This window comes from Elaeis guineensis, chromosome 5 (assembly GCF_000442705.2).
Source record: "Elaeis guineensis isolate ETL-2024a chromosome 5, EG11, whole genome shotgun sequence".
NCBI lineage: Eukaryota > Viridiplantae > Streptophyta > Magnoliopsida > Arecales > Arecaceae > Elaeis > Elaeis guineensis.
In genome coordinates this window covers 86,940,363-86,952,388 of record NC_025997.2, presented here as the reverse complement: position 1 = coordinate 86,952,388, position 12,026 = coordinate 86,940,363, and the positions used below count along the sequence as shown (strand labels likewise).

At 38.2% G+C, this 12,026-nt stretch overlaps 1 protein-coding gene across 2 annotated transcripts; it reads right to left on the bottom strand.

Annotated features, from left to right (window-relative positions):
• Positions 1 to 1,442: 1,442 nt before the first annotated feature.
• On the bottom strand, positions 1,443 to 4,789 carry LOC105033526 (uncharacterized). Of its 2 annotated transcripts, XR_829994.4 has the most exons (4): positions 3,779 to 4,789; positions 2,404 to 2,940; positions 2,108 to 2,291; positions 1,443 to 1,953 (listed from the first exon to the last, which is right to left on the bottom strand). XR_829994.4 is itself a non-coding variant. In XM_010908381.4 (3 exons), the coding sequence occupies exons 1-3, from the start codon at positions 4,562 to 4,564 to the stop codon at positions 2,184 to 2,186; spliced, it is 1,431 nt and encodes a 476-aa protein (XP_010906683.1). In that variant the 5' UTR covers positions 4,565 to 4,789; the 3' UTR covers positions 2,002 to 2,183. The 2 variants fall into 2 exon arrangements, 1 of the variants encoding a protein (XP_010906683.1); XM_010908381.4 differs by lacking the exon at positions 1,443 to 1,953 and having other exon boundaries at positions 2,002 to 2,291.
• Between the last annotated feature and the right edge of the window lie 7,237 nt (positions 4,790 to 12,026).

The window sequence follows — 12,026 nt, the reverse complement described above, 5'->3', positions numbered from 1 at the left end:
GCTCAAATTTCAAATTATTAAAATGTCTAAATTTGCTAACAAGAGATTTATTAAGTACTTAGAATATCCATAAAACCTTAATTGGGTACTTTGAGCAGTAACCTAGGCATAATTTGGTACTTTAGAAGTACACTATAGTACTTCTAAACATCCATAAACCTCCAAATAATTCTTAAAAAATGAAAAAAATATAAATAAAGACCAAAAAGTATAGTATTTGTATCAAGAATGCCGGTACGATATAGTATGATAATGTGCCATATCAGGTAGATACCAATATGATACTCAATATCAAAATAGCAGATTTTGATTCGTGCTACTCCCTAAAAAGCAAGATGCACATCTATCATCAAGTCCTGACCCTCAACTGTACTGTCAAATGTGATAACATGCTCGCACCATCTACGAGAAAGAAGATGACCAGCATCTTGAAGTAGTAATGTCATATAATGTGCTGTGAGAGTGCCTCCTGGCTACTCTTCAGACCCTTTTATACTATGAAGATCCCTTTCCATGCTTTCTATGCAACCAACTTTGTCATTGTTGGACAATGGAGCATAATCACATCGTCATGTTGGTTTCTTAATTAGTTCTAATGGTTCATTTTCCTAGACTTTTCTTTGGTAAGCCACAAAATCAACATCGATGTTTCATTCCCTGAGGATTACTTTGTCCGAACAAAATGATTCATGACAAAGTGATCTCCTGACATCATAAGCCTAGCACATGTCACTCTCATGAATCTTTAAGTACTATAATTTTAAAACAAGCAATCTCTCTTTCTTCATTGTTTGACAGCACACTGTATTGGAACAATGAGAGAGGGAACGTATGGCAAATTTTAAAGAACGTGGCACAATGGTAAGATTACTCCACTATTATTTGGATGCCACAGATTCAAAATATGAAAATAATCCCTCTGCATATAGTGATAAAGCTGTATATATCTGTCTCTCCCAAACCACGTAGCGGTGGGGGCCTTATGCACTCGGAGCCTATAGCAAATTATAAAGTTTAACGCCAAATGGAAGTGAAGTTGTGCTGCTCCAATTCAACCACTTTAGTCTCGCCTAGATTCTCAAGCATAACCAGCTGCTCCACCACCATACACTCTACATAGATTCATAGAATCACATGCAACAAGTTACCCATTCCATGTGACTTTTCACCTCTCACACTTGTCCCTCCACCCTCAATGTCACCATAGATAGCAAAGAGTCATTGCCTAATAATCTAATCTCTCTGATAATTGTCTATGTCGAGAAAACAAAGAGGTAGATGACATATGCAGTAAAAATATAAGGAAAAACCAACCCTGATAAAGTTTCTCTCCTGTTAAGCATCATTGACTGAAACTAACAGCAGGACATTATATGTAAACAAAATTTAGAATGGCTTAGTATCAAAAAAAAAAAAAAGAAAAAGAAAAAGAAAACATGGAATACATAACAGTCAGCATTGTTACAGGGATGTAAAATCTTAGAAGTCTATACATCTTTAAAGTCATCTGCATCCTGGTACTATGTGCCCCAATAAGATAGTAAAAGAGTAAGTATCTGCCATCATTAGGAGATTTTAAAAGTTACATGACTCTGTAGGCATGCATAAGCACTTAAAGCACCCACATATATGTTATCCAATATGAAGAGAGAGCAGCATCTGATCAATACCGGTCAATGAATTAGGTAGCATTTCCATAATCAATAAAGGCAAATTTTATCACCAGTATGAACCCTTCCTCTTCATCTATAGACATCAACCTTTTTGTATCTTTAGATCTAAATCTTAACTGACTGCCACGCTTTTTAACCTGCTTATGTAGCCAACTACTGCTTTTTAAGATCACAAACTATAACCGAAAAAATAGCTAGGGCAGATTTTGTCAACAGCCGATGCCATTTGTCTGTTTATTATACCTTTAGCTATAATGTCTTCCCAGCGTCACACAATAGACTGAAGAAAACAATATAAAGGACCAGTGATATCAGCAAATTCCAAAAATTCAAAATCAACATCATATATCAAAATGACTACAAAAACTTACTAACATAATTAGTTTAACACAAAAACTGCTTTACAAAAATAACTTGCCATGTTGCAGTTTTACCTTAAGGCTAACAAATGGGACTTCTTAGGTCTCATATTCAACAGATTTGTTTTATTTTCTGTATTCTCAATGCTAACTATGGTTGCATAGCAATCAACTCATCATCTTTACATTTTCTAATATCTATCTTCAAAACCATGTCAGTGAAGGAAGGTAAAACATCACAGCATTGTCGTCTTGGAGCCTGCAGCATACAAGCAGAATAAAGACATAAGAAACCACCACTCAATCTATAATACAAGATCTAAAATTCAAAAGACCAAACAATGTATACTCCAAGCCGTATGTCATAATACCTGCCAAATCTCATGATTAAGTTTCTGCGAGGACACTCTAATCTGTTGCAAATTCTTTGTTAATCTCCTGCCTTGCAGACAATCATTAGTAACATGTCTGCTGTAATTGCTGTTGATTCTATCACTACCAAAAGATACACTTTCCAAAAAGAAAATAACCGGTCTTTCACATGGGTCCCTTGGAAACTCCCTTGTATTAAATATATACAAACCAGAAACGATATTGCGATTTCTTCTCCATGGAGTAAAAGTCTGTTGCAAAGAGAGAAGGTCCGGAAGAAGTTGATTGCCTTCAAACACCTGAACTGTATAACCCCAGGAAACTGAAATGGTAAGCATTTTCAAGCTGTCATAACAAACAGTCTGCTGTAAAATTCTGGCTGGATCCACATTTACAGCTTCAAATAAATGCTTCAAGGCCATTGTACGATTCATGCTAGGGAACAATGGCTCCACATTGTCCAAATGATGGAGTGATACCAAAGGGGCCAATGGATGTGCAGACAACATCCCCAGAAGGTCTCCACGAAGGTCAACCTGGTACATAAGAAAATGACTCAATAAAGCATCCACCAAAAAGTTGCATACTTAAAAATGCTAACCTTCATTCTTTTCCCAATCAACAGAGCCCAAACATTCAAAGTAGAAACCTTCTTTCTTAATGCCAGCCCTTATTTTTCCAATTTTTCCATAATTTTGAGTGGTTTAAAATTTCTAGATGTATCTGGAATCTGCAAAAGAAAGAAAGGAAAAATAGAAATATCTCGTTGCCAGGAGGATAAAAGTATAGAGATGACCTAAAGAGAAGTTTTGTGAAATGACAATAATAAAGGAGCGATAAATTTTTATATAATATGACCAGCGAGGTAGGTCCAAGCAAAGCAGAGATGACAATGCTCTGGTAGAGAACCAGCTATCATTTTCCAGGAATTTAGGACACCAAGCTCAAGCATATCATATTCATACGTCTTGTGATCTATCCTCTGTTTTCTCCAACCAACAATATATTGCGTCTCTTCTAGACGTCTAGGCTGTTGATTCTTTTTCCAACCATCAAAGATGAGAGTTACAAGAGAAGCATAAAATTTCCCATCTCTCACCCATCAGAAACAAGTTGTTATTTCTCAATCAAAAAAAATATATAATAAAAAAAACTAAGTCAACCACAAGCTTAAATCACACATTAAATACCGAGAACTTTGAAATACTAGAGAACTCAACAACAAAATCTGATATTAATGCGGCTACAAAATCCCCATTAGAAAGGAACAAATTAAAAGGTAAGACACAGATGGATATAGATTTAGCATCCAAAAAGTTTCTTTAAGAGACAGATTTTGATAGATAAGAACTAAAACAAGAAGTGAAAAATTACCTGATGGAATCCTGGCTCATAAGTCAGGCCGACCCCTAGTTCGGTTATGCAGGCAAAAATCCTAGCATCGCTCCCATACAAATGGGCATACCTCACAAGGCAAGAATCCAAAACCTTCGCCAAAACCCTCGCCAACGGATAGCTTATTGCAAGCCCCCCGCCCCCGAATGCCATACCGAAAGAATGCGCCATGTTCTGCTGCAAGCCCTCCGATCGACCCCCGACGTAGTACCACCGCTCCCAGTCGTACTTCGCTAGGGTTCCGGCGAGGTTCTCCGGGAAGAATACCGTGTCGTCGTCTCCAAGCACGATCCACCTCACGTCGCCAGGAGCGAAGCGGCCATCGACGGCCTCGACCAGCTCCTTGGCGATACGGGCTACGCGGACGGCCGATCGGAGGCCGCCCTTGAAGGAGTAGGGGAAGCGGGAGGCGTCGGCGGAGACGCGAGTCGGAGGGAGGTCGTCGGCTACGCCGCCGCCGACGCTGGAGTCGAGGAAGACGAAGCCACGCATGAGGGCGGGCCGCCACCACAGGCGGAGGTAGTCCCGGCGGCGGGGCCAGGAGCGGGCGGAGGAAGCGATGCCAAATAGGAGGTGGCGGACGGAGGTGGCGCCGGGGCCGGAGCCGGCGGGAGTGGGGACGGCGGAGGTGGAGGCGACTGGGGAGCGGAGGAGGGGGTTGGGGAAGAGGAGGATGTAGAGGAGGAAGATGGTCATGAAGAGGAAGAGGAGGGAGCGAAAAAGGGAGGAGGAGAGGGATCGCATAGAGAGAGGAGAGGAGGGCATCCTTTTCCCAGGATCGGAGGGTGACGGCGGGATCACCGGAAGGCGGTGAGGCCGCCGGCACGCAAAATGGACCGTGGTCGGATCCAGCTTTTACTCTTTCACATTGGATGCTCGGCGGTCAACGATAAAACGAGAGAGAGATTTTGTGGGGCGGGTTCTGCCACCACCCCGTGTGCTCACCACTTGGATGGTTGAGAGTTGCCTGCCTTGTAGCGCATCGAGTAGCATCTTTAACTTTAGTGAGTTGAACCTTAAATGGTGCAGCTACCTAACAAAAAAGAGAACCACTGAATTGGATTTAGATGCACCGTTCAGTGGAAGGGGGGAACACTTGATGAGTATTCTTGACTTGTTCTTTAGTCCATCCGCGCTTTTGAATTTGCTGACGGAAGAGTGTTTCTTGTGCATATGCCAGTCACAAGAGAGTTCCATTTCAATGATGGATGATGTGGCAGCTTTTGGTCAGTGTTGTAGCATAAAAGTGTACAATAGAGGTTCCAGTCTAAGTCCTCGTGGCCGGTTCCATCAACACAAATAGACAATCCTTCAAACATGAGCCACGCAAATGCATTCATTTCTTTCCCATGATTAACGGCGCGCGCGTTGCTTTCTCTGCTTGTCTATTTATAAGTGTATGAATATGCTCCGTCGTTTGTCTATTTACAAGTGTATGAATATGCTCCGTCGAGTTATCTCCACTTCATGTTGTTCTTGTTAAAGCCTCTAAATGATTTCTTGACACCTGTTTGCCTCATGAATCATGGGCCCCATGGGTGTCAAATGAATGGAGTAGATTGAGCGAAAGCTCGGCCAGACGAAAAAAAGGAAAAAGAACACTCTCAACCCAAACCGCTTGAATTCTAGACAAATATATTTATATTTATATAATAAATAATATAATTAAGTTATTGGATTAAAACTTTTAATTATTATTTTTTTATCGATCAAATGCGAATAGAGAACTGAAACAAGTTTTCAATATTTGGGCTCCAATTATCCTTTGTGCGCGAAAAAATATCAAGCTGATCAATTTAGCACACATTCCATTTGATTTAGAATTAAGCTCAAATTAAATTTAAAATAATATTAAATAAAGCATGTTTGAATGTAGAGTTCAAGCAACAAATTAATTCCAAACCATGTTTGATCGTATCCAACCTCAATCAAGTCCATTCCAAATACAACCCTAGTCATGGCATACCCTATTTATCAATAATCTATGCATAGCATGGAGGGTTAGATTAGGCTGGGCCAAATTTGATTTCCTACCCAAATAACATATTTCATGCTTCCAATTGAGCTCGGGCTCCTTGTAAGTTGTGACCTAGTCTCAACTCAAGCCCAAATCTAAACAATTTGACTAGGGCTAGTATATCCATCTCCATATTTGTTTTGTTTGACAAATACAAATATGAATATTGAGATTAATTGGATGTAAAAATTTATATCCATATTTATTTTAAATAGATACGATTATAAATTGGATACTGAAAGTATGGATATAAATATAGATATAAATAGAATAATTAAATTTTATGATTAAAAATCAAAAAATATTACTAAGTAGATAACAAATCAAGTCTTTAGCATATTAATATGATTGTATATTTTTCTTAAAAGTTAATGAGTACTATATAAATTAAATAGAGTTACAAGTAGAAACGGATATTCGGATATAAATCGGTTAGTTGTCTGTTCATATCCATATCTATTTTTCTTTGACGGATATAGATACACAGATGATATTAATCGGATATTTAAATTTTTATTCATGTCTAAATAGATTTGGATACAAAAATGGATCTGAATAGATATTATCTGGTCCACTTTCATTCTTAAATTTGACATATAAGATTTGACATATAAAATCTTCTATTTATAGTTTTGGTTCTATGGAGTCGGCTGTTGAGCTTGTTGAGGATGAGGATCATAACCTAAACAATCTCCTGACATATAAGATTTGACATATAAAATCTTCTATTTATAGTTTTGGTTCCATGGAGTTCGCTGTTGAGCTTGTTGAGGATGAGGATCATAACCTAAACAATCTCCTTGAGCAGCACTCCAGCAGACCCCTTGTTGTAGCCCTTTCAAGAGTAGCCCTAGCTTAGTTTTTGGGTGCCTCATTGTGATGAACTCAAGGGACGTAAAGAAAGATGCTAAGCTAGTAAAATAAGTAAATTTTTACATTAACGTAGCTTTCCTTTAAACCCAAGTCTAAACATTAGGATGTTTTTTTTTTTTAACATTACTTGCTACTAAATAAAATTAATTTACTTAATTAACTTAATAATTTGCAATCATTACTTACTAGTTATTATCACAGATAAATTTTCATCTCGAGTAAATAAAAAATCAAAAAATTGGAAAGTAAACTAAAGAAGGTTCACTAAGATCTGCAAGAAACATTGTAATCTACCCCCTCCTCTTTATCTTCATTTGTTCTTGTTTCTTTACCAATGGATTATTAGTTTATTTCTACTCCGTTTAACAAATCAATGGGTCAGTAATAGTTATGACTTTTATAAGATTTGCTCAAATGGGGGCCTAAAAGCACCAAGTATGATTCCTTAAAAGTCTTTCGGCCCTCTCATAGCATGTTATACTTTTCCCTAACAATAATTATTACAATCACCACTTTCACTGCAATTATTATAGACTAATAGTTTGCTGGTCTTCATATTGGAGAATTGACAGGAATCCAAAATTTCATAGGTGATTTCTCCGGTCCTTATGTTTTTTATGACGATTGCCTTCACTTTTTCACCTCCCTTTCCAATCCACTCTACCATGTTTGGATTGGGAGTATTGGAGATAAGAAGGAAAAAAAAGAGAGAAAGAAGGTCATGTTTGATTAGAAGAGGAGAAATCTAACAAGCACTTCTAAAGATATTTAAAAAATGGTGTCCAGAGAAATCATTTCTCGCCGATTTTCTTTTTTTCCCGCTTGACTTACCATCCAAACAAGGGATTTTAAATTTCTCTTCTCTTCTCTTTCTTAAATTTCTAATCAAACAAAAGAAAATAAACTTGAGGTAAGATGACTATAGATCTCTAGCATACATAAGTTATTCAACTTAAGAAGTGGGATGGTAGATACTCTTAATAATGCAGAAGTGGGAAGATAGTGGATGTTACAATCAAAGAAGGTGATCTACATTATTCATGCTACAATTGATAGCCTAAATCACCTTTATATCCAGGACATCGAGGAGCTCAAGAAAGCATAAGATATTATAGCTGCCCACTTGAGATCCAGCAAGGTGAAACATCAAAGTATTTGCAAAGCTAATTAATTGAAGAACAGGTTTTAGTGCCAAGCTCTTAGGAAAATATGGATGAGGAGAAAGATTGGTCCGAAGTTAAAGATTCAAAACAAGGGGAGCTTACAATTAGAAACTAGAGCGAGTTTAGAAGATCCAAAATATTGCAAAATTGATACACTGAAGCAGCAATCAAGCCTAGAAAAATCTAGAGCAGCAGCCTAACCATGTGAATGCTGTGTTTGGTTTTGAAAAGATTGTGACTGAGGAGCCCGACCATGCATGTGAGACTTGTACGATAGTTGCACAAGACATGGACACTCTTACAGTAATTTAGTTACCTGTGAGAAGAAAGACCTAATAAATTTTCAAGCTATTTGTTGCGGTCAAAAAATTTTGAGACTCGTTTGGATAAAACACTCATTCTATCAAAAAGTATTGTTTACTTTGACCGCATGCATACCATACCTTATATGCTTGCAGCTCCTGAATCGTAGCTGTTACGCTTACGGTTGCCATAGCTTATATGCTTGCAACTTTTGGACCGTAGCTGGTACGCTTGCAGCTACCAAACCTCACGACTTTATTTTCTGAGCTTTGACGCAGAAGATACTTTTTGAGAGAGAGAGAATCTCTTATCTTATAAAAAGTAGAGTACACCTAACTCACAATCAATGTGGAACTAAACCCCCTACAACAGTAGCCCCCCCAATCAGAGAGACTCTGTCGTATTGGAGGGCCTTTCTTCTAGCGTCATTTGTTGTGGTCAAGAAACTCTGAGGCTCATATGGACAAAGGGCTCATTCCAGCAAGAAGTATTGTCCGTTTTGACCGCATGCATACCGTAGCTTATACGCTTGCGGTCTTTGGATCGTAGCTAGTATGCTTGCGGTTGCCGTAGCTTATACGCTTGCAGCTCTTGGACCGTAGCTGGTATGTTTGTGGCTGTCGGGCCTCATGACTTTATTCCCTGAGTTTTAGCCCGAAAGACGTCTCCTGAGGGAGAGAGAGGATCTCCTATCTCATATAAGGCAGAGTATACCTGACTCACAATCGATGTAGGACTAAATCTTCTACAACACTAATCTATATATCAAACAAAAGAAGATATTTATGATAATATTTCTTATGGTGTCTTGGTAATCTGTGAATAAAAAAGCCAGTAAGATTTGAGATAGCTTAAGAAATGAAGCACACTTGCTTCCTCTCATCGTGGCTGAACCACTTCTTTCTATTTGAAGATGGTTTTTAGTACTAGTTTTTGTTGCTCCTAATCTCCCCGTCTGAAGTTGGCCGTCGAGGTGGGTGTGGCCGACATGGAAGCGCTGCTGGAGCTCCATCTAAATAACTACAAGAAGTCCTTACCAGGATATTCTCCAATAAAAATCCTCCGACGCTCAGTTAGCAGATGGAGAATAATGAGAGGAGAGAGTAAGGAGTCGAAAGCTTATTTTGAGGGTCCTAAAGCCCCTTTATTTATAGGAGAGGAGTTGAAGTCGTATCTGTCTCGGAGTCTTGATAATCTTTCACTAATTCGGATGAGATATTTTCTTTTTGTGAAAGACTCGATCGTGAAGGAATCCTATTCTATTTGGACATTCCCCATTTAAAAGAGAAATGGATCTGGTGGCAAGGAACTTAGCTCGACAACGGACGAACTATGATAGATCGTTCGTGGTCGAGGTTCTGGAGATCGTGGAGCACGCATTAACCCTAGATTGTTTGAGATTGGTCGGCTATGTACAAGCTGTAGTAGGTTGTCTAATGACAAGGTAAATCAAGATTGGGCCGAATAAAAACTGCTGTGAACTCAATAGGTCATGTCGGGCGATCTTTATATCTGTCGTATATTCACAATCTGGTAAGCATCCCTTCCATAGCTCGGTCGGAGCCAAGGATGTAACAGCCGAAGCCGAGGTATAGATCCACAATAGATGCCCCCACTCTCGAGATCGATCTTTTGATAGATCGATTGAAGAGAGTATCACTCTGAGGTCGAGGCTAAGTTAGTCCAACTATCCTCTGCTGACACATGTCGAAGATCAGCATTTTGAGGTGAACCTCTTCGAATTTGGGCCGTTGAATCATCGAATCCGTGGGAGCCATAGTTGGACTAATAAGAGGCTGCCATTTGTCGAACATCAGTCGGGGGAGGTAAATCGATAATAGATTAGAGCCATCCAGACCTTATATAAATAGGGGCCGCTGTAACTTTTGGTTTTACTGCTTTTGCCATTCTGAGGGGGAACTCCACCACTATGCTTTCTTAGAAATTCTGCTCGGTTGAAGCCGAGCTACCGTCGACCCCATCTCTGCCCTTCGTTTGCTCGGCCATGTCATCCTTTAGGTCAATTCTTTGTTATTTATCATGAGTGCGTCAAGTTCATCCCTATCCACCTAGAGTTCGAGTGATAATGTGAGAGGCACGGACCGAGAGTCCAAATAGCTTGTTGATCCATGCATCAAATATAACATAAAAAATATTAAAATATCTGATATTTAAGTCATATTATTTTATATTTGATATTTTTTATATTTTTTTCAAAAAATAATAAATTGTGAGATTTAATCATAAATCAACAAGCAAACAGTCTTTTAGCACATGCAGATGAAGTTTATATCCAAATTTAGGATTGCTAGGTACACGATATGCAATAATTCATGGGCGTCTGTCAGGGATTCAATGGATAGAAGAAAATTAAAAAAAGAGAGAGAGAGAGAGAGAGAGAAGAAAGGCATATGACTTGGAACCAGGATTTTGTTGTAGGCGTATGAGTGCACGGTTCATAGGTCTTTGGAGAAAAGAATAAAGTGAGGTCCATGGTATTAAAAGTTCTTGGCTGATGCTGGGTGTAATTCAAATCAAACAAGTAGGTCCACGAAGATCTTGTGCCATTTTAAAGAAGGGAAATAGAGGACTCACGTCTGTCAGGGATTCAATAAATAAAAGAAAATTAAAAAAAAAAAAAAAAAAGGAAAGAGAGAGAGAAGAAAGGCATATGACTTGGGAACCATGATTTTTTTTGTAGGCGTATGAGTGTACGGTTTATAGGTCTTTGGAGAAAAGAATAAAGTGAGGTCGATGGTATTAAAAGTTCTTGGCTGATGCTGGGTGTAATTCAAATCAAACAAGTAGGTCCACGAAGATCTTGTGCCATTTTAAAGAAGGGAAATAGAGGGCTCACGTGTGGTGTTTTTGTTGTTCACGTGCATTCAAATGCAAAAGGAAATTGGGTGGAACCCAGCGAGAAACACTGGGGCGCGGCTTGATCTGCACGGTCTTGACGTGGTTTGCGGGCGACTGGTGTGTGCGCAGTTCAGACTTGGGAGAGCATTGGATTCAAACCCTAAACGATCACCTGAGTGCGATTGGATGTGGACAGCAAGCAGACATGCATTCACGTTCGTGCGGGATCAGTTAGAGCAAGACGTTGAACAGAGATCGAGACGAGAAAGGAGTTCGTGATGATTTAAAAGATTGAATATGTTTGGAACTGTAGAGACTACGAAGGCTATAAAAAGGGTTAGGATCTAGGCCACGAGAGAAAGACATCCGAGAGAAGAATAAATTAGAAAAAAAATAAAAAAAATAAAAAAAATAAAAAAATAGAGAAAAAAAAAGATTCAAAGATCTAAGAGTAAAAAAATATGGAGTTAGAGATCTTGATGCATGACTAAATCTCTTCAATTCAGAAATACAATGAAGTTTGTAAACGAATTTTTATTTTCTTTCTTATATTTAATTTTCATGCAATAAAATTATACTTTTATTTCATATCTTATTATTTTTTTGAGATATTGATCCAGTCTATACAGTCTATTTTCTCTATTGATGTATCATAATCTATAGATACGATACGTGCTTGGGAGAGATAGATCGTGGTATGTTGATGAAACCTTATATCTTGTAATTGAATTTAGATAGTTTATACTCTAATAGGACGAACTGTGATCTATTGATACAGTCCGTACCCTTTAGAGATAAGCTATACTAATACTTTAATCACAAGAATTAATATTACAACATAAAAAAAAGAAAATATATCTAATTTGCATGATGGATTCAGAATTCTTAGATTATTTCTCTGACTTATTTTCTTTCACAAATTAATTTACACTTTTAATTTAATTTTTGCTATTCTATTTTTTTTAATCCTTCTACAATCAATTTTCTTTTATTTCTTCTTAAAAAAAAAAGA

Bases quoted from the DNA above. Each gene is read 5' to 3' on its own strand.
- LOC105033526 (XM_010908381.4), bottom strand. From the start codon at position 4,564: ATGCCCTCCTCTCCTCTCTCTATGCGATCCCTCTCCTCCTCCCTTTTT. The intron at 2,941-3,778 runs GTAATTTTTCAC...CTTATGTACCAG, and splicing joins ATGAGCCAGGATTCCATCAG to GTTGACCTTCGTGGAGACCT. The intron at 2,292-2,403 runs GTATTATGACAT...TGTATGCTGCAG, and splicing joins TTAATCATGAGATTTGGCAG to GCTCCAAGACGACAATGCTG.